Below are 27871 nucleotides of genomic sequence, written 5' to 3' on the forward strand. Positions count from 1 at the left end.
CAATCGCCAACATACCCAAACCAAAGGCTTCTACACTTTCTTCTTATCACATATTATAGCAGTAGAAGACATAGTATCATTTTGTTGTAGAGGTAGACGGCCTTATTTGACCCTTGCAGGGCTCACAGACCTATTTTGGCTTCAAAGCAACATGATGTGTATTGAATGTGGCTCGCCAATGAAAGTCAGGTGAAGTATTCTTATGTTTAGACCTTGTGGAGAGTTTTGGATTTACAGACCTATAGATTAATTCAGCTTTTGTTACCCCTGTCTTTCCCCGCAGATGCATTGGCTAGGATTTTGTACGTTGGTGGAGAGGTAGAATTAGATATTATTATTATTATTATACTGTATATATGTTATTCTGGTCTCTGTTTAAGATCACATGAATCTTTGCTTTGGAAGCTACAAAGTAGAAGTTCCCCCACAACCCTTTTTCCTGTGTATGGTTTGGGAAAACATGCACACTGTTGTATCAGTTTGGTACCAAACAGTGTAGAAGGTAAACAAGGTTGATGGTTTACATTTTCAGCAATTTACGTAGAAACTGTGCCTTCCATTCTATTTTCAATTTCAGTGTTTAGGATAGTTGTAACTTGGAGGATGAGCTAAACTATCCCTCGTCCTACTTCGCAAAGTAGTGATTTGTTGAAGCACTTTAAGCATGCCACAGACAGTTCTTTGATTTGAAATGGTGATTCTGTTGAGAAAATTGCAGTAATTCTTAGCTCTGCAGGACGATGTGCAAACATTTGGATGTTCTAATCCCTATATGGGACTACTTTTCCCCAAATGTAATAGATAAAATGGAAAGAGAAAGAACACTTAGGATATTATAGTTCCATGGTTTTGAGCTAACCTGCACCAAAAGCCCAGTTTCAGTTTAGACGTCTTACAGTGTGTTTGTTCAGCAGGCATAAGAGAGGCAAAGGGTTCATGATGTCACATTTTAAGAATTCTCCTCTAACACCACACTAGTCGGTTTCTATCATAAGTCTGGATTTAGTAGCTGACTCTAATACCTTGACGTGAATCTAATAGACTTTGACAAGATGCCATCGCTTTGAACCTCTGTGGTCACATATTACATCACTGTATATAGCTTCCTTTCAGATTTACGGCAGATTTGGAGAAGCAGCTCCTGGCTGTGCTCTCGAGGCATCAACTTGCATTAGGAGTTATTGGAAAGCAGTGGTGCAGCCACCAGGAAGGAATAGAGTGGGTGGGGCTTTTGCCACCCTGGTTTTAAACTGATGTTTGCATCATTGAATCATTGAAATCCAGTGCACAGATGAGGATGGGCATATTGTTTTTGCTGGAAATGTTTTCAATAAAAATGTACTTTTCACTGGAAACACAACAGCCTTGTACAAGAACAAACTTCGTCCAATACATTTTCATAATTATTATGTTACCCAATAAAATGATAGCTTTCAGATTCTGACAAATTTAATATTTGATGGACAAAGCCTGAAATCTATGTGTGTGTGTGTGTGTGTGTGTGTGTGTGCCAGTAGTCGACTGGGAGGGTGTAGAGGTTGTTTTATTTTATTTTTCTTCTTATCATGCCTTCATGTCTGTCTGAGGAATGTTTATAGAAAGCAGACCTGGTTCCTCGGCTTTGCCAGAAAGTCCTCATGTTGTTGTTTGCTTCTTAAATGGATGATTGATGGGGAAGAGGGCTTGGTCTCGAACAGAAAGACAGGAAACATTGGGGCCAGGTTCCCAAATGTCTCCTGGCAGCTGAGACAGGTGTGCTAAAAGATGAGGAGATGTTTGTCTGGCTATAAACAGTGTGTGTATTTACCTCTTCTTCATCTACAATGTCAAATGTAGAATTTTAAGTACTTTTTTTTGCACTTCATCTCACTAGCTTTCTGTGTTTTGGCTGTTAGTCCATGTTCGTACATAACATATTTTCTATTTCTATAAATAATTGGGTTCTCTGTAATCCACATGGATATTTCTACATCAAAAGAAGAAGACTTATTTAACCGCTATGTAAATTCTGGAAATCAATTTTTAATGTAATGACCTTGAAAGTTTTGCCCAGCTTGTTTATGACTTGCTAATGGCAGTGTTGATTTCGCCTCCCGAGACATATTATGAATATTTATTATAGTAGTATTTGTGCAGCAGTGATTAATGCTTGCAGGAGTCTGAGAATGTATCGATATTCTATCCGTAGATTTTTCAATGCAAATGTTGAATGAACCTCATAATTAAGTCTTACATAATCTCCATTCCTGAATCCCATATTCAACTGTTGATGCATGCATGAGAAAAACTATTTTGTGGAAAAAAGTGGGAGTTGAAAGAGAAAAAGATAAAGGAGGCAGAGGACAAGAGAGGATGAGAAAGACAGGGGGAGACTTTGGCGGGATTAAATGTGACACTCAAACCCGCCCAGCCATCTGTCATTAGACACAGCAAAGTGTGTAGGTGTGAGTTAGTGTGGCAGTTGCCTGTAAGATTCTTGCATGTTAACATACATTTCCTTTTACTCCTCGGGGGTTTTTGCCAGAGTTATAACTTAATAGCTCATCTTGTCGTGGTGCTAAATGCCATGGTTGACTCTTAGCACAGGCTCGCCTCAGCTTGTTCAACTTCCTTCCTTCCAAGGCTGAGGCACTCCTCATACAGTACACAGTGAATGTAGCCTACAAGGACAGCAACTATTACAGTGCAAGCTTCCACAACATATATATGGTAAGAGTATTAAAGGCTGCCCCCAACGTAGAATTAAATTCTTGAGTAGTTGACAAAACACAGTCACCATCAGGTCCATTAAAAAAAAAAGGGTTTCTAGATCTTCTGTACAAGCAGCTTAGTGGTCGTAGTAATTATGACGGAACAAAGGAGGAAGTAAGTTGAAAATGCACATGTAAAGGGTTTACAAACGTAATGAACGTTAATGTACATACAAGTCTGGGCAACTCCAGCTGCTGATGTGAAATGATTAAAAGCTACTAAACGGACCTCGTTGTGAGATGTTTCATACATCCCGTTTTATTTGTCTGTCCTCAAGAGCCAATACAGTGATATAAGATTATGGTGAAGACTGTGGCGAATGCTGCACTCTATCATATTAGTGTGCACAGTTACCACAATAACTGTAATAACCACAATATCATTTTAAGTGGTTATATTTCTGTGTACTTAAGGGCACAGTGGAAGAACCTAAAAAATGTCACTCAAAAATGTGTTTTGCTTATTGTAGTGAACTATGCAAGCAATATACTGTATGTGCAGTATATTTTAACATATATCTACTGAAGGACGTACGTTTCTCTGTGCTCACCTTGAATCTGAGTCTAACATGTGGAGGTACGAGATGATTTGTGACATCACAACTAGTTTGGAATTCAAACATATGATGTGAAAAATTGAAACCGCAATGTCCAGAATTTACATTTTTGAAATGAAGAACATTTGCATATTCATAAGTTATTGCGTTTTAAATGAGGGAGAAGTAGATGCAAAGGTTTTTAAAAGGAAAATACAATATCAGACACACATACCAATTCAAACATTTTTGTACTTTATGTCCTTAAACATATCTGAAGGTGATCTTTACCTGTATTTCTCTGATACACCCCACTGACTGGCCGACAGTCATTCCTTTAACCCTTTTCCACTCAGTCTCCTGCTGTCTGACATATCTGCGTGCACTTAACACTGGTTCCTAACATGTCCTGCGAGTGAGCAGATGTCCAATGACATCATGTGGAAAAATGTTTTCATCTTAACAGCGTCACTAAGGCTGAAGTTTCCCCCACTTCTTGTTTTTGAGAGAAGCTAAGCAAAACACCTCCAAGACATTTCTCTGTGCAGCACGCACAGAGGTGAAATAGATATTGATCTTCTCTTCTGTCTCTGGGTAAGACGGCAAACAAGTACTTTGCACAAAAGTTCCTTCAGTGTGGTATGACCTGATATGGGGTTGGCAGTGAAATCTTAAATTTGGTTTCTTCCCCTCAAAAATAGCACAGAAGATGGCAACACTTTTAGGATTGGAAATACAACCAGCTCTTTAAGCAAGGGACTTTTACTACGCATGCCAAAGAGCATACCCCCCTCAACCCTTATTGAGGGGGGTATGCTTCTCTTCTCTCACCCCCTCCTCCTCCTCCTTGTCCTCCACCACTTGGCCTGCTGCCAGACAGTGAGAGCCATGCTAAATGTGTAAATTAGCGTGCTGGTAAATACCGGCTCTTAGCTGAAAGAACCTGGGAAGGGAACGTGACCCCCGCTGTAACTTTGGAACAAAAGAAACAAGCCGTAGCTTTTCCCCTCTCCACGGCGTCAGTGCAGTCCCACAAAGACGGGGTGAGAATGAACAGACGCTCCGGTCGACATGAAGGCCACTTTCTGAGTCCCGGCCGTAGAGAAGAAACATGGCAGGGACACACAGAGGCTGTCAGAACTCCTCTGGAGCTCAAGTTCTTCATACACAAGCAGAACATAGAGTATGTGTTCTTTATTATGTTCTTTATTTTCATTTTTATTTGATCTATCACAGATTTATATCTGTTTGGGTATTTGGTACCGTCGATATTAATCTTTATACAGTACACTCACACACACACACACACGCACACACACACGCACACACACACACGCACACACACACACACACACACACATACACACCTACACACACACACACACACACACACACACACACACACGCACACACACACACACACACACACTCATACACATGCGCACACACACACACACACACACACACACACTCATACACATGCGCACACACACACACACACACACACACACACACACACACACACACACACTCATGCACACACACACTCACGCACACACACACACACACACACACACACACACACACACACACACACACACACACACACACACACACAGACTTATTCCATGACGCTGTCATTTACAATACAAACACACAGGCAAACATACATACACATTGTAGCCCTAAGAGTAAGGTTTATTTCTTTTTTAATTAATCACATATTGTTAAACATCATTCATTCATTTAGACCAGAGGTATTCAATTAAAATGAACTTATACCCCATACGTCCATCAAATAAAATCAATGACGTGCATTCCATATAACTTCAACAATATTTATTAGCAGTTTTCAAAGTAGGATATCTTTAACATGGAAACTTTGAGCTTTTCACTTTTCCCTTTATTTATTTTAAATGTTTTACTTCCTTTCCCAGGGAGAGAAATGGGCTTGTGACTGGAGTAAGTGTCATTCTTGCACATGTGCACGTGCTCATTGGTGAGCCTGGACTGATACTTTGTTCATACTGTTCACCGTGACTCACAGCTGTAAGTCTATCTACACACGGTCACGGCGTGTACACCTGCTTTGGTTTCCCAGGTGTCTCAGACACATTCTGTAGGCAGAAAGAAGCAGGTCATGCACTTCATGCTGTCGTCTTTCTCAATTGAGTGGAGCTCTGGCCGTATTAACTGGATTAGCCACTAACGATGGTGAAAAAACAACGCTCTTCATTATTAGATTATTACATATTCTCATGACTTTATCATAACATGGTCATGGGTCTGGATAGAACCGTCACTTGGTGATGCCCGTTTTAGACTTTAACATTTTAGAAATGTGTCCATCACACATTCTAATGTCAAAGGTGACTTTTTCAAATGTCTTTTTCGTTTGACCAACAATGTATGTTGTTTTTACTCCATAATGAAACAATGATAAAGATAGTTAGATCTTTTGTTAGATCATTTATTAATGGGCTAATTGTTTCTGCGTTGAGTAATTGTATTCTATAAAAGAAGATACACTCATAGCACCTGCAGTATTCATTTGCACAGACATACACACTAAAAAGTAAGCGGCACAAACACACACCTGCCCTGCCATTCCTGAAGTGTTTCTTATGCTGTGAAACATAAATCAGCAGCAGGCAGACAGGGAACAGTGCTTGGAGACGGCTGTTCAGTCCCGTACATGTCCTGCAGTCCAATCTGCTCAATAAATCTGAGATTTTCCACAACTTTCCCTGGAGAAAAAACAGAGGCCATAACTTTCACAGAGACAGAGACTGACAGAAGAAAAGAAAAATGTAGATGAAGAGAGGCAGAAAGTTATCAAAAACAAAACGAGTGTGGACGTAGAGATTCTAGTAAATGATCATTCAGTATACATACAGTAGATGCATCTATGCATAGATAGAGAAGCAGATAAACACAAAGTGATAGGGCATGGGCACTTGGACTACAGCTCTCCCATCATTCCTCGGTGCTTTGATAATAAGTCCATACGGACCCGCACGCTGGCCCACTGCACCATCATGGCGGCAGTAAAGCCTTCTGTTACTGGTTACAACTCGCAAATTGAATTTGCACACTGAATAGTTCTGCTGGGATGTGCCAGATGCAGGAAGCTGGATAAACATAAAAGCACTCAGGGCAGCCGTGTGTTTATATGCCAGCACAGAGGGCCGGGGAAGGTTTCTGTAGATGCCCCATGCTCTTTTCCACGCTGGAAACAAACTAACCTGCGTGGCAATCATTTCTCTGCGTATAGTAAAGCTGGAATGTGCAATTTATTTTATCACTGCGCTGTTTGATTTTCCTACATTACCTTTGATTTATAGACATATGTATCACAGAGATTTGACTGCAGGTTGTTTACCCAAATAATGGCTCAATTCATCATTTATTCAAGGCTCTACACTGTCATTAGCGAGGGTCATTAACATATTCAGATCTGGGAGACTGACATCAGTTACATCACATGACTGTATCTGGAGTGTGTCAGTAGCTAACAGGAAGTTGAACTCCATGTGAACGCTGTCCTGACAAGCCAGAGACGTCTGACATGGACTTTTGTCTGCAGGAAATGGGCCCTTGTTTAATGCAGTTAACGCAAGCATGTACGGAATGCAACAACACAATTATTCTTTATTATATTACACTCATTTGAATACTCCCGATAGCATCAACACACACTCACTCACCAGGCCTCCTCCCCACGCACCGCGGAGCAAGGACAAAGGCTTTGTGTGGGTTTTTATTTCATGATTCAGAAGCCTTTGGTTACATTGCATCCATCCTATTCTATGTAAAAATACACATTTAAATATGGTTCTAGGCCAGTGGCATGTTCTGATCCTGTCTTGTGATAGCTTGAAAGTACTCTTACATATGGCATGTGAGTTTTGCACAAATATAGTTCTGAACCTATCCTTTTAAGTGATTTATACTTGGAGGATTCACGTAAACAAGTCTGTAAGGCTGAGTTTAAGAACAGTGTTGCTTTAAGCTAAATGCTAACATCAGCATACTCACAGTGACAATGTTAACATGTATACTTTTCAGATAAGAGTATTTTTCATATTGTGGTTTCTAACTGCTTGACTTGTGGCTAGCCCACTGCTAAGCACTCACCTGCCCCTTGCCTTTAGATACATATTCCTGTGGTTTCTGGGATATCCTGGTTGTGACTGCTTTGCCAGACTGCAATGCTACGGCAGCAAGTAAAGATGCAACTACTTAGCATGAGGGAGAATGTGAGCTATTCTGATGTGGGCATGCTCAGTCTGACCTTTACATCAGATATTTTATTACACTGGTGACATTGACTAACTTATGTCATCTCAAACATAATTAACTGTTTAGCACAAATAAAAATTTGAAATTTTATGAGACATGACATTCAACTAAATGTCAATTGCCTTTTTGATGTTTAGAGAGGAGACTTGTTCTTGAAGTGGCTCTTTGTGTTATGTTTTGCCCTCTCGTCTGCTGGCACACTGTCATAATAAAATCACTTTTCATTATTACATTTTGCATTAATTCGTCACAATTGACATACCAGTTTATCTGATGGATGCATCTTTGGATAAAAGGTTGCCCAGTCAAAGTAGTGTTCATTGTATACAATTTTCAACTCCTTACCCACCAAGTGTTTCCAAATGGTATTAGCGTTGACGCCGCTCTCCCAAAGACAACCAGATCGTTTCCTGTTTTTCTTCTTCCTAGCAACTACCAACAACAAAGGACATACTGCTAAATCTTTTCCACAGTAACTGCGTTTGTTCCTTTATCCAACATTTTTCGCAACTGGGGAATGTAACTGCAAATAACTTGTATTGAAACTCTTTGAAAACTCTTGAAAACTAAAGCGCTATCCTTTTCCTGTTTTGGTCGTGCAATGGTTGATGCACTTCCTTTGTAGCGTAATTAAAGTATCAATTTTCCAGACATTTTCCAGGTGGCAGAATTGCATTATAAATGCGAGGCTTATAGGGAACCAAAGTAAACACAGATAAAGCCATTACGTTGACCAACCACCATTTTCTTCCTAATGACAAGTTAATTCAAAACACTTGTCTATTAAGAGTTTGAAAAGATTACAATTTACTGTATGTTCATGTTATATTTTACATTAACACATAATTAAATGCGTTTTGTGTTTTTAAAGGAAATGCATTTCATTCATGATGTTTAATTATTTGCGTTTATATATATGTATTAGTGTATTTTTATGTCTGATTATGGAATTTAGGCTCATATATTAAATATACTAGGCATCTTCTTGGGTTGAAGCTCTGGTGGGATGGACTCGGGTCACCAAAATGTTGTTAAAATCGTCCTACCCCAACAGGCACACCAAAAAAACAAGTGAGGGATGTGTCAATCAATCACTGTACACACCCACAGTGCTGAGAGGATGTCTAATCAGCAAACATAAGTGAAAACACCTGTGTGGGGTGGAGTGTACAGGCTCTAAGTGTCTATGTAAACACAAATAGAAGCAAACTCTATACATGGACAAGATAAATACATTGTATCACTAATCAACATATTGGTTGTTATTCTTACTAATGCAGTTAGTGTTCCAAGTCAGAAATTGGAGCTGGGAATGACGTCACACCAGTAAACCATGGCAGAGAAGTTAGAGATACTAGTTCTAGCCTGGGTAGTCATTGTTAGCCATCGTTAGCAAAACCAGTTGATAGAAACGCATTACGTGCTATTTGGTGCATTCAAACACCTTACTGAAGCAACATGTCCACAGATAGAAGTTCGAAAGTATTGTGTGTATCAGACACAAATAAGACAGTAGCTCTAATAAACAGTATTTAACTACAAATGTATCTTCTTTTGATGCACGGAGCAGCCATCTTGGATTTGGTGAGGTTCTTCTGACTTCCCGAGTCAGAAATCCGACTTCTGGGGGCGATCCAATTTAAATTTCCGTCTTGGAACTTGGAAATTCAGACTTCCCTGTTTAAATAAAATGCAACTACCTCCCTGAGCAAAGAGCCAACATTATCCCACTTTCATATGGCATTACCCAGTTTAGTTGGTTGAGTTTCTCAGAATCAAGTCCATTTTTTAGATTCCTTTACTCAGTATGTTAACACGTTCAGACATGTAGACAGGATCCTCCAAAAAATGTGGCCATAACTTGGTTAGTAGTGTGCATGCAAGAGCACTCAACAATTTCTGACTGCACGTGGTCTAGCTGTCAACAGCTCGCAGGGCAGAGGCAGCGTCAGGTGGAAACACTGACCAGACCTGAGGAGTCGGGACATGAGGGGGGCACCCGAAGGAGCAGGGCCTCTGAGAGAAGAACAGCACGTTGTTGTCCATGGAGTGATAAGGATGGTGGAGTAGGAAGGGGGTTTGGTGGAAAGGAGTGGGTTACGGGAGGGTTAGAATAACTTGTAGTGAAGGTGATCTGAGCCAGACAGAGATGCAGTATCCTGTCTACTCCAGACTCACTCCACCATGCCAGACGAAATTCTCAAACACAGAGACGTGTTCCACTGTGATGTCATATTTCAAGTAAGCTGTTGATACATATGACAACGTGTTGGGCATTTGTGACAGACGCAGAGAAACATTTTGATTTTGGCATCCCCTTGGAGATTTTGTATTTTACATCTCATAAACGTACATGTAAAGGCGCTAGCAGCCAGTATATTGGAGCATGTCTCAAATGTAGGCATTGCCTCTTTTTATATCAGATGCTTCTGCTGCTAAAAAGGATGTAATCTGATAAAGTTCATTTCCTGTTTAGAGTAAACATTCCTGTATTCCAGATGGTGTAACAGCTCTAAAAGAGACTTTAATGCACCAAGGAGACTCACACATCCTCAACTATGTGACTCTAATCAGCCATCCTAACATAACGAATGTCATCCAGGTGTCCGTTTAGCTTGGTTTGGAAGCTAGTTAGATAATGTCTCAACCATACTAGCTGTTTGAACCATTGTTAGTTGCAAATTAGTGGCTTGGATTGGAATTAGAGCCTGTTTGGCAGTATTAGTTTATTGTATATATAGCCATATCATTTTATACTGTATGCAAAGAAATGCCAAAAACTCTCACTACATATCTTGGACAGAATTCTTTATTAATTTTATAGGTCAGGATATGTCAAGAAAGTGAGATTATACAACGACTTCCCCTCAATTTAAGGAGCTAACATGATTTAGAAAAATACGAAAATAACAAGAAGCTCATAAATGAGCAGAAATACTAATCAATAAGTAAACAACAATACAATAAAAACAAAGAAATAAATGAAAAACAAGAAGAAACAAATACACATATAAACAAAAAATGTAACATCATGAATGAAATGCATTTCCTTTAAAAACACAAAACACATTTTAAAAATATTTTTCATTTAATATGTGTTAATGTAAAATAAAAAATATATCGTTATCTTTTTAAACTCTTAAATAACTGATAGCTGTGTTGGCTGTGTCGGTGGTTATCATTGCATCTCAAGGTCATGTTTAAAACATTACCGAACATATCTACTATCTGTACTAATCTGTGATACATTCTGTAAGCGCGACCAACTCTAATTTAAGCCCAACAACATTCTGTAAAGCTGCAAATACAATGAAAGCACACGGCATTTTAGAAAGGCCAAATGTTAAAATATGTTCATGGGGGACAGAATTGTAATTTATTTTTGCGGGTGAACTGGTGAAAATTAAATTGGTTGGTTATGATTATCTTCTGTGTGCAGCGTCAGAAGAATGATGGTAAACAGGAGCAAATAGACAGAAAACAGACACAGGAAGGAAACATCAGTGGTGACATCCTATTTGTGTTCATCCTAATCAAGAGGCCATCTTTTTGTCGAAGCATTTCATTTGGATCTTCTGTTCGAGGCCGTTATCATTATATCCTTCCTGTTTATCAGCCTCAGTCCTCGTGTTTTCGCTCCAAGCTCAAAGAATGATTATGGAAACTGTCGGATGGTAATCGGATTAGCCCGGGCACTTGACAGATCATGAGTTCTGTTGGAGTGACCCCACCACTGACTAACTATCTGATACTTCAGTTGTGTTAAACAATATCCTACAGTGTATAGGATCAGAGGGCAAGATTTTCAATCAGGTTATTTCATTTGCATGACACTGTCAATAAAACTTGATAGCATTGCCGAGTTGCCATTATTGTAGCGTGAATGCTTGATCAGTGCTAATCCTAAACATTGCCCTGTCTGATGGAAATGCTGCTTACCGTAGACTAAGAACAGACTTGTTACCTCAACAAGATGTTTTCGGTTTGGTTTGTTTATTTGTTTGTCAGCCGAATACCTGAAAAACAACTGGCCCAATTTCATGAAACTTAGTTGAAGGGTAGGCCAAGGAAGAACCCGATCTGAGTCACGGGGCGGATACATACATATTTCAATTTTGTTAATATTGTAAGATAGGTAATTTGGTTAATAGGGCAAAGTTCCCTTTTAGTTTAAAGCTACATTCATTGACTTTTGGCCTTTTGGGGCACAACACATTGCTGTAAACAGCTGACATATTATCACCTTTATGAAGTTGATATGGCTAACATGTTAGCAAATAGTCATCTTTTTTTTAATCCAGGTGATTCATAGCAATTAGCATCTGGCTCTTTGGCTGATACATGCTGCACTATGTTCACCAGCTAGTTGCTAACTGCAGATGTTTCGTGTTTGGGAGGTAGTGTAAATAGATTTATCTGAGTTTTCTCACTGAAAATATCTGCTGTACTGGTGCTGGAAATGAGGTTGAGAGTGAGGAGAGTGAACCAAAACGATAAAGCTTTGGGCCGTGAAACCAAAACAATGAGCTCAAAGACACAACAAAGAAAAGAAAAGAAGCTCCATAGAACTAAAGGGGGACTACAGAGTTTCTGGGATTCCCTGTGGGTTTGTCACTAGGAGTGAGACCTTTCAAATTACACATTTTTTACATTGTTAATATCAAAATATTGATTAGTGCAGCTTTAAGTCTGATGAAGCCTATCCCTAGATTCTAGTTTGCATCTGCTTATACAGTAGCTATGAAATATAACATTGGCGGCATGTTAAATCCTGTTGGGTGCACTCAAAAGTTAAAGCAATACATGCAGGATTAATGTTACAAGTCTATTGCTGTTTATAATGTTTGTGTAATAAAATAACTGAAAATAAGCAACAATAAGACTGACCAGTTCTATTCTTCTTCTTTCTTTTTAGGTGTCTTCATCTTGTGTTCCAGCAACAAACTATGAGTTGGTAAGTAACACATTTTTTGCTTTGTTTTAGTAATTGCTTCCATGCTGTACGTGCTCAGCAGGCATTATTGGGTCCTTCCTGGTGCAGAATGATTAAAAACAGTGTTGGAACGATGCAGCCTCTATCAGCTACACTAACAAGGTAGTTACTATTGCACATAATGGACCATTATCTGGAGGCCCCCTGAGACAAACTTGTGATTTGTGACTTTACTCGACTCAACCATTGTTTGGAAGCTATTTTTTAATGTTCTGCTCAAAATGGTATTTTGTAGTTTTGGATCCATTGGCTGCTGTAGCATGGAGCAAAAAATCATCTAGATAAGAAAGGTAAATACAAAGCTGCATGTGTCCTTGAGTCTGCTATATCATGATGACGTCTTTTGGTGAGTAGGAAAGTGATTTTGCAGGGGCAATAAAAACATGTTTGCTCTGTTGCCTTATTTGGTATTAGCATTAGAAGCCGTATAAGACTTGGAGATTATTTGCTCACTCTCTTCCTCATATGTTATGTGTTTAAATGGTTTTGGGTGCTTGACAAACCAAAGCAAATATCCCCTACACTTTTCTGCGCTCACAAAGAAAATATTTCTCAAAATGTCTTGTTTTTCTTTCATAAAGCTGCAGTGATGAAGCAAGAACATGTCCTCTGCAGATGCTTTCACACTAGATCCTTTCTACATGAAGGCATCTGTTTAACACACAGCCATGTGGGATAACTGGCCATTGTTATATGGCTGCTCTGGACCTGAGCTCTTTGCTCTCTGAAATGAACACAGTACAAGAACCTACCCTCCCACACTACATGTTGGCCTCCATATGAAATAGAAATGATGGTTCACTGACTTAACCTGGAGTCTGTTAATGCTGCTACTTCTCTGCTGACAGCTCTGGCAATTTGTTCTAATGTCAATCAACTTCAAGTTTCTAATACAACATTCCTAGTACAGTTGAGTAGGACTCCAGTATTTACATCACTGCAAAGGACCTTTCAACCATATTACTAAACTGCATTCTCAATTACTTTTCAAGGAAAACGTATTTTCGCCCAGATTATGGTCGCAGTTTTAAACATGTGGTTGACATTGTGAATTGAAACAAAACGACTATTTATTATGTTGTATAAATCATGCTTTGGGTTCAAATGAGTTTGTAATGTAACTCAAGTTACAAACATAAGTTTAGTATGTTACGTTAAAATAAGTCAACATTGACTGCTCGTTTCACACGGGACACGAACAGCTGTCTTCCTGAGCTAAAGTCCCGTGGTTGTAAAACCCAGGAGACAAATCTTCAGAAAAGTCAAACTGTTGAGAATAAAGTCCAACTTTTCAGAATAAAGTCCAAATGTTAAGTCTAAAGTCCTAAATCATGTTTCTTCTAAAAATATTAATATGAAATACATTAAATCTTTAGAAATCTAGCCAAAAAATACATATTTATCTCCTATCCATCTATCTCGGCCTGCTTACTACGCAGACTTCCGCAGAAACATATTTGTGATAACTTTAAAACAACCGTAATCAGGGACACAATACGTTTCCCTCAAATCTAATTGACAATGCTGTTTTGTTGTAAGGGAAAGACCAAACTGGACCTTCATTGGCAGATCTAAGACTATCTTTGTTTTTATGACCACATCTGCATTCCGACAGTATACAGGAAAATATTTGTTAATGAAGTTGTTTGGCTCAGTTGATTTATCTTTCAGTAAGGTCACCGCAAACACGGAATAGAATCTTTTCTTGCCCATCAATTATCTGTTTTAACAGAATAAAGAAAGGCTGATGAAAATATAACCAGCAGGGCAGCTTCCTCCATTTGATCTGTTTTAGCTTGGCTTGCCAACAGCAGTCTCCCCAGGCTTTTGTGGATGCATTAGAGGTGATGATTGCGCTCATAAATGCTGATGAGCTGCGGTGTAAAACATTTGTTGGTGTACCTTTACCACCGAGCAGAGTGGAGACAAAAGAAAACTGGAAACATAGAAGATCAAATGATATAGATATGGACTGAACACTGGTTGCTTTTAGGCACCTGAAGCTGAGTTAGGGTGTGGACCTGCTGTGCTGCATTCATTTCTATGAAAGTTTACATATTACAAAGATGAGTAAGTCATGTCCTTATTCGAACAGTATGTGTCACCTCTCTGGTAGTGGTTCTGTATGACAGGAACTGGATGGTGGTGCAGGTTTGTTTATGGATGTGCGAGCGTGCATGCCTGCGAGTGTTCCCAGCAGCAGCACTCCAGCCGGAGGTGTGTGTCAGCTCTCCTCAGCACCTTGTTTGGTGAATTCCTTCACTCTTGGCCAACATGATTTACTGCCCCACTCAGGTGCAGACTGATTGCAACATCAACTGTATATTCACTTTTTCTTTTGAGAATACAGACATTCCACCCAGATGGGACAAGTTACAAAGAATACACAGCTTTATCACCGGATGATAATGTTCCTTTCTGAATGAGATACAAAGCCGTAAGAATAACAAGTGCTGCCTTATGATTTGACTTTTTTAAACGAGCGGTGCTCTTTAACTTTTTTTTAACTGAACAAAAGTTCAATAACGATGATTATATTTATAAAGGTTAATATCTTTTGTAAAAATACTTTAAAGATAGCGATCTGCGACTGGAATGAAGAATCGCAACATTCAAGTAAAACATGCAGAAGTCGTTGTGTGTGTGTGTGTGTGTGTGTGCGTGTGTGTGTGCGTGTGCGTGTGTGTGTGTGTGTGTGTGTGTGGACCGCAAGGACCATTTAGTATGTGTTGTGGGATTTAGATCGTATCACACAACCTTGTACATGTAGATTGTAGTTCAAAGTTCCCTTTTTCTAACTTCTTTTTGGGGAATTCCACTGATTTAACACATGAAAGTCTGTTCCCAGGTGTTGGAGAGTACCACTGCATACGTGAAAAAAGTTGTAAGAGGACTTTTGTGGGAGCTGTGCAAAGTCTGATAGTCTGTAGTCACATTGTGCACGTACTGTACTTACAGTCTGTGGAGCCACAGCTTTGGTAACTGACAGAAATTAGACACTAGAATAGTTTAAGACTTAACTACACAAGCATACGAGAGAAATTAGTGTAATTTTGAAATTAGCGGCCTCTTAGTCCTGATTTAAATATAGTAACCCACTAGTTACTAACTATGGAGTGAATTTGGAAACAGCCCACTGTGAGAAGGTGATGCCAACTGGCAGCCCGTTTATTGTAATTGATGATGTGTGGTTGGAAGATCCCATCCAACGGCGATGATGACAGAAGTGACTACCCCCAACCAGACCCCTGCACTTGGACGTGCACGGCGTGCTGTAAAGCATGCTGGGAGCATTCCTCAGAAGTGCCCTCATGTTGAGCCAGCTCTGCCAGGAATAGGTTTTTATTTTGCACAAAGCCTGGATGAGGGGATGGAGGGAGAGGGAGAGAGATATTAGGGATTCTGGTGAGGTAGCTGCATATCTGAACATATGCCCCCCAGAAACACACATAAAGAATGCATGCACCCACAAGCAATGATATGCACACACACTCAGAAAACCATAAACCACTAACACCTACGTCATCCAGCTCGTTTTTTGCGGGGGTCTTGTGCAGTGGGGGAACAGGGCCAGGACATTGCTGAGTAATGAGTTACTGCAGGGCAAAGATGGTCTAGATGTGGTCCAATTAGCGCTGTGTTTAGAACCACGCATATTTCCCTGATGTGCTCTGTATTACGCTGTGTATACAAGCACCAACCAGGCATCCTGTGACGATATACAGTATGATCCCATTTCCCTGGGAATGTACAAACTAGGCCATAAAAAACAGTTTAATATTGAACTAAGAGGCAGGCGTCAGGCTTCTGTGTTGCACGTGATGATCCAGCATAATCAAGTGTGTATATATTACATAAGAATGAACGTCATGGTCATTTTTCTTCAGCTAAGATGGAGGAAAGATATAATGAGCCAAACTGGGTCGAAGTGATTTTCTCAAATGGATGATGTCTGGATCGTTTGACACAATTAATGATCCAAATGCAACCCAACCCTCACTTCTCCATTTATTGACAGGGCTTTTCTTAGACAATAACCTAAAAGTAGGACATTTGTATATGATTTCTGATGCGGAGAAACCATTGCACCTTTAAAAATAAAAATCTTAAATCTTCCTTCTTTCTTGTACTTTTGACCTCCGTTAAGAAGGTTACGTCTCAGTTCAGTTTGTTGGTTTGTTTGTATGTTTCTCAGCAGGATTATGGAAATACTGATTTTTATCAAACTTGTGAAAAGGTGTGCCAAGGAAGAACCCATTAGATATTGGAGGGGATCCAAATCACTTTTGGAAATGGTCTTGGTGGAGTTCTGCGCTCTCCGAGTGCCTTTCTAGTTCTTTCTGTAACTTGTAGTTTGTGCAGTTTATGTCCTTGTTTTCATGTGTATTGAAATGAAGTTTATAAAAAGGAAGTTTATTCATTTAGTTTTTAAGAAACACACAAGAAGTTAGTTTTCTTTTCTTAATCAAACATGTGAAAACACTTGTCATATACATGGTTAAAATAACTGTTTGTTACATTGCTAATTACATGCAAACAGTGGCTCGTAAACTGCACTTTTATGAAGTCATCCCACTAAGTTACTGTAGGAGTGTTAAAACAATCCCAGTCCTGTTCACTATGACCTATTATCATAATGGACTACTCTGCACGCTCAGCTGTAATTTACCTGCTCCACTGTTCCTCCTACCAGTGTTAGAAAGTAGAGAATGAAGAAACATCGGTTCAGACTGTGGTCACCTTTATGTGTGGCTTTCCAGACTTTAACTGTTGGTTATCCGATGCCAACATCCTCCTTCTTTTACCCATCAACCCTTGCATTTCGTTGGGCCTCAGATCTTTCTTTTAATAAAAAGCAACATTGTTTGCTTGGAAACAGGCTTTTCACAATGCTACCCAAGCTTTAGTGATACCTGGCTCATCTGAGAGTCCTCAGCAGGAAAACAACAGCATTGGTTGTTTATTCAAATCTCTAATATTAACAATGTTTTACTAACAAAGACATTTTGTGGCTGCAAATTATGACAGTTGTCTTTCAGTTCTTGGTTCTCGGTCTGTTGAAATCTCAGTCTGTACAAACTGTCAGAGTTGGTCTCTAGGAATGCCAGTCAACAATGTTGTTGTTTTTGTATACGGTACATACGAGAAATTCAGTCAGCCTGCCAGAAAGTAAAAAAAACAAGAAACATTGTAGTGATGAAGTACAGAAGTTGTGATAAGGCTTGCGCAATTCCTTTTCACTTAAAAACAAAAGGTTCTTTTTGTGATGTTTCTGTGTTGCTACCATATTGGGACATTTACAGAGTTGAGATATTAAGAGTGGAGGAGAACAGACGACTTGTTTAATAGGTGAGTGTGTATGTGTGCAAGTAAAGTTTAGAGGGTCCCTCCTCTCTGTTGCAGAAGGCCTTTGGTTACATAACTGAGCGAGCGGTCAGGTCCGTATCAGTTGGAGCGGGGACAGACGTGGGGAGAAACTCGGAGAAGGCAGAGGTGGTTTAGGGTCGCAGACGGCTCAGAGGTTTTTCCCACAGCAAGGACGTCCACTCTCCTCTCCTCCGGTCCAAAGGGATCTCTGGCATGTTAGAAGCCCCCCTACCTCGAGGTGGTTGGGAACGAGAATAAGCATACACACTCCAACACGAACCCTCACCCTGGATACACACAGCCCCTCCTTCCTCTGCACTAAGTTTACATTTCTGGGACATGGCTGTGTGAAAGCTGCAGATGAAGGACATGCATGAGAGAGGAACAGCTGTGTGTGTGTGTGTGTGTGTGTGTGTGTGTGTGTGTGTGTGTGTGTGTGTGTGTGTGTGTGTGTTTGTGTGTGTGTGTGTGTGTGTGTGTGTGTGTGTGTTATTGAGACTGACGGAGTAGGGCCGTGACTGAATATTATTGTTATATTAGTATGTAGAATCCTATGGTATAGTTATGACTATGGTCATATTATGTTATGGATTTTACAAAAAGTTCAAATGAATGATTTCAGGGATTTTTTAAAATAAAAAACGACTAAATTAGTTAATTCTTTTAAATGTTTGAACATTTTTGTCCTTTGAAATCTTATTGTACAATAGTGGAAGTGTTTATCAGCTTGATTATTTTACATTGTTTTTATACATCAATATCAGAAAGTTAATCTTATTAATATGGTGGTATTGATTTCCACTCTTCACTGCATGAAATGATGCTACTCTTTTTAGGAAGAAAATGTATGTAACACTGTGCATCATGCGTTTTTGCATGAGAGAGAAGGAAGTGTGACTGTTTGGATGACTTACTCTGAAAACTATAATCTTTGCAGGTGACGGCAAACTTTGTTCTTATTTTTAAACATCACATCTTCATCATTACATGTTGCATATTTTAAACCAAGCAGGAATTGTCTCTGGGTGGCTGCAGCTCTCGTGAAGCAGGATTGCCTTTTTAGGCAGCCGCTACAGGAGAAAACATTTGTTAAGGCTCTTGCCAAAACAGCTGCACTTTTACTTTGAAGGCAAACAAACACATTCACAGTTTTTAGCCACTCCCTAAAAGTAGAGAAACAGGAGGAGGAGCATCATTTAGACTTCACATTTACTTTCAGCTTCTCAGAGTGACAAAACAGCTGTTGTGGTTTCCAGCAGCTGAGCATTACAATGTCTGAATACTTTTACTGTACATGACTGAGGCTGCAGGTAGAACATCATTACGTCCTGCAGTTTGTGTTATCCCCAGTAGAAGGCACTGTTGGACGTCAGCTATCTTCTGGCAGTCCTGTGTCTGTGTTGCCCACAGTGATGGATAGTGTTTGACACAATACCACCACATGAAGACAATCAGAGCTGGCATTTTAAAGTCAATTCAGTTTTATTTTGTTTCAATTTATAAAAAATTGATTATTTATTCCAAATCTATTTTCATTTCAATGACATTAGTAAGTGGCATCTCATTAACCAAATAGTCACTATTTAGGTGTTTGTTTCTTTTCTCAGTCAGCAATATTTTTGGGAATTTTCATTGACGCAAATCAAGTGACGTGACGAAACAAAATGTAGACTTTTTTTTTCTTTTTTTGGAAAGTGTTTAATTCTCTGTAAATTTGGCCAATGAACAGTCATTTCATGTCATTAGCTTTTAATCCTTTCACTGGCAAGGGATGCTGCATCATTTCTCATCGAAGCAAAATGAAAGTTTCTGCATTGTTCAGCAGCTTAGTTGAAGCACAAGCACATTGAGGCACGTCTAAGAAGGCTTAGCTCTCAGGTGGGCGATTGTCCAAAATGCAGCGTAAACATACTGCAGGAGTAGAGCTGGTGCGCAGCCGCTCTGCTGCCAGTCCAGCTGCTGTGCGTTTCCAAAGAATTGTCCTAAAAAATGTACGGGGCTGTTCAGGGAGAAGGAGGGAGAGGGGGATGTGTGCGGGAGAGGAGAAGATGAATGACACTCGTCGGCACACACCCTTGGTGTGACTCACACACACATGTACTCACAAGGATATGCTCTGAAAACAACAGTAGAGCTTCCCGTGTCAGTGAAAACTACACTCACTCTGCCAATCTAACCAATCAAAGTTTTAACATTCGCAACTCTCTTGTAATCCAAACCTTACTGTAAGATAGCACGAGAGTGAGCTGTGTGCAGACATTCTGCAAACAGGGGAATTCACTATTTGATGCAAGACTGATACCCTCTATAATAAATGTGCTCAAGGCCATTTTTTAATAGTCTAAACGTAATGTTAATGGTAACATTCTTGTGAACATTGAGTGAACATGACTCATATGATAATATAGGCCCATGCTATAATATATTACCTTTTGTAATATATTATAGCAGAAGAAAAAGATACAATTAGTTTTATATGTACACCATAAATCAAATATTTTATTAATGATGATGCTGTCTGTATCCACAGAGTAATCCTTTCTCTCTTACCTCGTGTCACACCCACACTCATACACTCAAAGCGCTGATACCCACTCTCTGTCCACACTGAGCAGGCTTGGGCTGAGCTAAATGGGCTGCGTCTCGGGCTCTTAAGATGCTCAGCTGTATATTTAGTCCTGGGTCATTTCCCTAGAGGCCCTGCTTTTGGGTTACGTTCATCCCCGCCACTCAGGGGGGAAACTCCCAGCATGCAACTACCTCTGCCTTCCTAAAGGAGTGGTCTATAATTTAGTAAATTGGTGAAAGGAGCCACTGTGCTCATGTGAAAGAAAGCACATGGTCCGGCGTTGTCAGAGACAAAGAGCTGGGGGTGAAAGTCACACTCAGATATGCTGTACTTATAGGAGAAAGACACGTGGCTGTGTCCACGGTCTGTGTTTTTTCATATTTCTTTTTTCCTAAAGACACTCGAACATGAGTAACAAAGCAGAAGTCTCCTAAACTCAGTAATTATAGCCGTGTTCTTGAAGGGACGACTCATGTACAGCCATGTAAAGGGTAATAAAGGGAAATTCCAATTTATTATGACTTGGGTCTTATTTTCGTCTCTGAGATAAAAAGAAGTGAGATGGGGCAGGAAACATGATTGATGAGACAGGTTGTAAACAAACCCTCATGTTAGTTATTATTATTAGAAGAGAAAATGCAGGCGAACAGTAAAACTCTCTGGTGCAAACATCAATCACAGTTCACAGACCTGCTTCATCTTTGACCTACTGCCCTTGCTGTAGTTATACAGATACTGTTTCCCTGTCAATTTAGGGATTATTAGTGACTTTTCAGGTGTCTCACTTCAACTATTAATTCCAAGTGAAGTTGTTTACATCAGTTGTATCCAACCCCCGGGTGTGGACCGTGGCTACGGAACATTTGCTATCAGCCTCAAGGCAATGATATGACTCATGGATAAAAGCTAAATCATAATTGTCTTTATAGGATAGAGTTTCATCTATCTGTGTTGCACCTTTCCGCTTCTCTAGCTGCCCACAATAACAGGATATTGATTTTGAAGTAAACTAGATCATTCTTTGGGGAAAGTCAAAGGTGTAATATGAGTGTAGTAACATTCAAACATTTGAAATATGTAGAGCCTGTCTTTAAGTTTGGTTGTGATGCCCTCGATAGTCCCCTCAAGGACCACAAGGAAGGCGTCAATATAAAACTGAACTGTTAGCTTGTTTGTAACCTGCCTGATTGTTTCATTTTTTTGAGTGTTTTGCGTTGTCCACTATCAGTAAATTGTGACAGAATGCAGTTGTAAACACCAATTGAAGTCTTTTTTTAATCATTGTTATTGATCAACAATACGCTGCCGCCTCCCAGATTTATTCATTCTGAGCTATCAAGCTGGAAATATCGAACATGTTTTCCTTTTAAGCAAAATGTTATCATACTGTTCGTCTATTTTTTATGTCTTTATGACTTTTTTGCTACCACAAGAGACATCAACAGCCTGTATTTAGCTCCTCTCATGAGAACAACTGCAATATGATGCTCAGCTGACTTGGCTCTAAGTGATGGCATGGCTCTGAGCTAGGGATGTGCCAAGGAGTCAGAAAACCTAAGTATCTGCAATAGATAATGTTTTTCTTCAGCCCCTTTTAAGTTGATAGAATTACTGACCAACTAATATCCATAGTTGGAAAAATAAAAGTTCACTGACATATTTAGTGCACTGGAAATGTCGGTTAGGTTTGTGTTGTCCCTCTCCCTGCAGGCACCGCAAAGCTCTTGGCTACAGAACAATGATTTTGTTCCTCTTATTTACTCATCTTTTGTAATTATGTTTAACGACAATAATGGTGTTTTTGATTTGAAGAGTCTGAAAAATTCAGGTGCAGTGTTTAGAATTATCAGATGTTCAGCTGTTGATCATTGTGACAAAGGGCCGGTAAACAAAAATCAAGAATTAAGAATCAAGATTATGATCCTATGGTTCAGGATCTGGTTTGCATTACTGTCTGCCACAGTGACATGTGGTGCTAGAAGTTTGATGACGTGGGCACTACTTGCAAGGCTAGGTGCTGAGCTACTGTAGCTGTCCCCAAAGACTAACATGCTAGCGCTAGTCAGTCACAGTATCTCTCCAAGCTTTTACATATTTTCTCTGTACTGTGTTGTTTCTTTTCCCTGGCATTTTTTGTTGTCAGGGAATTACTATACTCATTGTCTTTTGACTCACTGGCTCCTGTTCCCCTCAAAGCACTGACAAGACATATGCCTATTGTTATAGAGTGCATTTGCTTGACTCTGAACCATAGACTGTATGAAAGACATGGATGTGACGTCACCCATTGATTTGTGTACTAGAAGTGACCATAATTGGACAATTGGCAAGGCCAAGCGGGGCCACGTACCGTTAGCATAGCAAATGGTATGTTACCAGCTAACGCTAGCTAGCTAACTTGGTTAGCAAAATGCTTTCGTAATTCATGTTAATTGTGATGCTAATTTTAGCTTGAAAAAAACATGCTAAAAACTAAATGTACTTACCAATAATAATGAAGAGCCAACCACTTGGAGTGTCTTTAAGTACAACCGAAAGCTGAACAATACCGTGATAGCAACGCTGTGGTTGCGGCGCCGTGATAGCATCATTGTGGTAGCAACCCGTCACATCACAAGGTAGCCACGCACTAAAGCATCCGCTGCTGTATGGTCTGTATTACTCTAAATGGGGCCATACTTTTGAAAATGAACATCATGCTGTATTGAAGAAGGCTTGAAACTAACCATTGAGATCATAAACCTATTGGTAAATGTTTTACTTAGGTAATACATTCAGTGAGAAGTAGGGGTATTTTCTCATAGACTTACATACATTCTGACTTCTTCTTATTCGACCCCTGCTGGATCAAAACAATACAGGCTGAAAGCGCTTCCTGGCCCTAGGGATTGTCCAATTGACCTTGAATCTGAATGTCACTATGACTCAGGACATTCTCCTCATTTGAGCCAAACCCAGTCCTGACTTTGAATTGTTTAGATATAGATGTATTGTGTATGGCTTGGAATAATTGTCTATATTATTATATTATATTATATATTATTATATATAATATTATATATTATATAGTATTTTATACCTTTGCTGTTGTCAGTGCTACAGTTCTCCTTAAATGTTTCCTTTGAAGAGGGCTAAGAGAAACTGCAAAAACTTCCTCTGTGGACTATTTTGCTGATACACAACTTCCCAGGCTTTCTAATGCTTTTTGAATTAGTGGCAAGCTACAATGACAATACACACACACACACACACACACCCACACACACACAAACACACACACACACACACACACACACACACACACACACACACACTCACACACACACTCCGACCATCTGGCTGCAATTGTACGAAACGGAAACGCACATGTTAGAATATATCATTGTGAGAATTATTTGTGTCCGTGTGTGTTTTTCTCGGTGCACATACAATAGGCTCTATTTGTGTGAGAATGCCTGCGGCTGCACATTTTGACCTCCGAGCAAATCCACAGTCTGCATTTAGAGGCTCAAACATCAGTCTGGGGTTTCCTTTTTCTTCATATCTAGAAACAACTCTGTCTTCCACAAGTCTGAATTACAATAACAGCACACTCCTACCTTGGAGTGAAAGCAGATAGTCGAGATCTGACATTAAGTAAAAACCTGTGTTTACTTGGCATTTTATTGGTAATTCAATCACCATTCCTTTTATTCTTTGTTTTAAAAATTTTTTTTAGTTGGTATGTTAAGGCCCTATCACACATATCCGTATGGCAGAAACGTATGCTGGCGTTTATGAAAATTTGTCAGAGTCCAAATACGTCCAACTTCTCATCGGATCAGATTGGAAAAGTGAACACATACAGATATGCATGTCTAACCTATTGATAGTATCACTTACTTATACAAAATGTATCAGACGAATGCCCAACAAATGCATACCGTATACAAAAATATGCGGGGAGATTGCGTGCGCGTGCGTGGTACGGTTTCTATTTAGTTATCCCCTCTCCTTTCTTTCGCTCTGTAGGCGTGTGTGCATGTGTAGGTGTGTGCGCCTTCTGTGAGCCCCGCCCTTCGCAAAACGGAGCCGAAGGAGAGAATGTGAAAGCGCAAAGTACAAACTGAAACGTGCACATAAATTAGATCAATAGCATAAGCGTTTAGTTTATTTAATAAAAGAGCACCTGTGAATGTGAAAAGTGAGTTGTGAATAAAAAAAATATTATTTCTTTTGAAATTCGAGAAAAAAGAAAAAAACACCTTGATTTTCAGGAAGGGCGCTGGGCTACGTTGGCAGGGCGCCAAGACAATGGTAGGGGAAACACTGTTAGGTATGCAGATGTTACGTGACGTTAGACATACGTGAATACGTACGTGAATACTTACCTACGTAAATATAGTACGTAAATACTACGTGAATATAGTACGTGACTACGTTAGAGGTACGTTAGATATAGGGTACGTCGGCTGACAGTGAACCCTACAGCAAACTTATTGATAACAAGTGGATAACCTATTCGTAACCTATGTTAAGCTTATCCCTGACGACGGAGTAACTTATTAAACGTGTTTCTACAGTACAGCTAGCGTTCAGCTAGCGTTTTGGGAGCTTATTGGGGTTTGAATATAGTATATAGGGTCCCTGTGAGTAGCTCATCAGAGAGCATGGAGGATGCTGAGAGGCTGCGACAAGAGTGCATTCTAGCCGTTCTCCAGCATCAGCATGACGTGAACCAAATGGCACTTTTCCAGCTCCGTTGGCCAGACGCTCTGATACGTTTTGTATAAGTAAGTGATACGCTATCAATGTTTGACATAAGTATAATAATTAGTTATGTATACGTTATGTATACGTCAGCGACAACACCGCTGTGGAAAAGTTGGACGTATTTGGACTCTAACAAATTTTGAGCTACTTTTCATATGCGCCGGCATGTTTCTGCCATAAGGAACTGTGTGACAGGGCCGTATGTCTGCCGTGTTCGGCGTATCGTCTGCGTCATTCAAACGATCACAATTTACCCTTCATTTATATCAATGTATTGCCGATATTTCGTATACACCAGCATACGTTTCTGCCATACGGATATGTGTGACAAGGCCTTTACTGGTTATGATGTCTCTCTCTCTCTCTCTCTCTCTCTCTCTCTCTCTCTCTCTCTCCTCTCTCTCGCTCTCTCTCTCTCTTCTCTCTCTCTCTCTCTCTCTCTCTCTCTCTCTCTCTCTCTCTCTCTCTCTGGTTGGTGGTTTACTCTGGGCGTTTAGTCTGTATTCTGGGCCCTGCACAGCCAGACTATAATTGACCGTTTGCTTTTACTGTTTATATTCCACTGAAGGTTTTTACAGAACCAGAGCATCCTTGATGTCACAGTACAGCTTTGTGTAGGTACTGTCCAGTGATCACTACCATGAAAGAGGCTTCCAAGTGCTTTGACATTAGGATTTGCAACATTTAACAGCATACGTCTTGGCTGTTCTGTACTTTAAAGAATTATTCTGACAATAGTTTCTTATTTTCTGTACCCTAAGCCTCATATATCTTATCCCTCTGTGACATAGAGCTCTTTTGTTTTCTATTAAAAATACATCAATAAATCACAATGTTGCACCAAGTGACATGTTCCTTTATTACCATAAATGCAGACACGGTAGTTTTTTTAAAAGTCAACCCTACATACACTGTCCTGCCGCCTTCAATTCACTTGTTTACCAAATGTGACCATAGACTGGACATGGATGTAGCCACTTTGATGTCTTCTATTGAATTGTGGACTACCATTTCGAAGCCTCGAGTTGGACCATTTGGCCTTCACGATATTGGTTTTGTGGAACACGAGTGGGCTGGAACTAAGTACAACCTAAAATGTTACAATTACCTTTCATGAACTGAAAACACACTGTGACAGGGTTAAAGTTCTGAGACAAAAACATGGACAACCCCGTGGTAGCAACCTGTCAATCACACCCTAACGCCCTGAAGCATACCATGGTTTATCATCAATTTTACTTTAAATGGGACCATAATTTACAAAATGAGAATCATGCTGAGTAGGGTCATTTGCCCCCTGCAAGTTTAAGGTCCTCCCGTTAGCTTCACTTTTCAGACCTGGAGGTTGCTGCTTGGTTGGAACCCATTTTTAAAGATTTACTTAGCAAGTAAAAACAAATGGGCTTAGGACAATAATATTATATCTGATAACAGCTAGGGACTTTCAACTTCCATCTCTTGCATGAACTAATGCAATGCTTAATTTATCCAAATGTTGAAAATATTTGATCAAATAATAAGAAACACGCATAAGAATCTGACCAAGCACTCAATGCAAAATTTCAGTACTTTTTACAGTAGTTTTATGGGCTATTTTTGGTCAATAGTGGGAAACCCCCTTTTTGACAAATATTCAAATCGTTGACAACAAAGTTGTCAGAAGTCCATGACATACTACACCTCATCTCTTTACTAGAAATATCTACAGATACAGTGATCTTCACAATAGATCAAAGTCATACTGTAGTGGTAGACTATATAGAATATATACAGTTTTGATCCAATGGAAACTGCCATTAGTCATTTACTATCCGCTCTGCTATATATAGATATGACCAATGTTTTCAATACCGCTTAAACTGAATTTGTTATGCTTTATTTAGTAAGTCCCATCTGTGCATGTGTGGTAGTCTGCGGTTAGCCAAGCCCACACAAGCTCATGACATCATGGATTGCTCCGATGTTTTCTACTTGCTCTCTGCCATGAACCTCTCTCTTTACGTACATCTCTCTCCCTTTATATCCCCTGACTGTCCATCCACCCACTTCTTACTCTCTTTATTTTCGCACTTGTCTCTCCTTTTCTCTCTGTCCCCTATTTCTCTCTCCCCTTCTGTCTGTGTTGGCCCGATCCCCTCTCTCTCTGTGCATAGCTGTATATGGCATTGGAAAAGAGAGTTCCATGGATGGACTCTCTGGTCTTGGCTAATGGAAGCAGACTTGTCTCTTTGTGTAAATATTTGCACAGAGGGATTATAGATGGTCCCACGCATTCAAGGTGGAGTCCCACTCTGCTCCTCCAGGCCACATTAGGGCAAAGAATGGCGCTGAGCGTAACTTCGACATAGCATGAGAAGAGATGATGTGACGTGACACAACATAACATAACATGAGATTTACGTGTATTTTGGGGTACAAAGTGTTGATCTCACTTCTTGTTTCTCTCTATCTCTGTCTTTTCTCTCAACAGGCACCAAGCAGTGACCTCTCTGTCAAACATGTAGACACCATGGTGAGTTTTACTTGCATGACTTTTTGTTTCACACACTGTTTTTTCTCAGGTCCAGCCATCTCTTTTGCTTACATCACTGAACTGAAAGAG

At 39.8% G+C, this 27871-nt stretch overlaps 1 protein-coding gene across 10 annotated transcripts in view; it reads left to right on the top strand.

The window, feature by feature from the left end:
• Positions 1 to 27871, top strand: part of tns1b (tensin 1b) — a 179157-nt gene that overhangs the window by 91230 nt on the left and 60056 nt on the right. For all 10 annotated transcript variants that reach the window (XM_029459542.1, XM_029459539.1, XM_029459537.1 and 7 more), the window contains 2 exons: positions 12504 to 12542; positions 27740 to 27781. In XM_029459542.1, coding sequence (XP_029315402.1) covers positions 12504 to 12542; positions 27740 to 27781 — 81 coding nt within the window. The remainder of the gene's footprint in view (positions 1 to 12503; positions 12543 to 27739; positions 27782 to 27871) is intronic.

The sequence above is a fragment of the Cottoperca gobio genome, chromosome 21 (assembly GCF_900634415.1).
Source record: "Cottoperca gobio chromosome 21, fCotGob3.1, whole genome shotgun sequence".
Classification (NCBI taxonomy): Eukaryota; Metazoa; Chordata; class Actinopteri; order Perciformes; family Bovichtidae; genus Cottoperca; species Cottoperca gobio.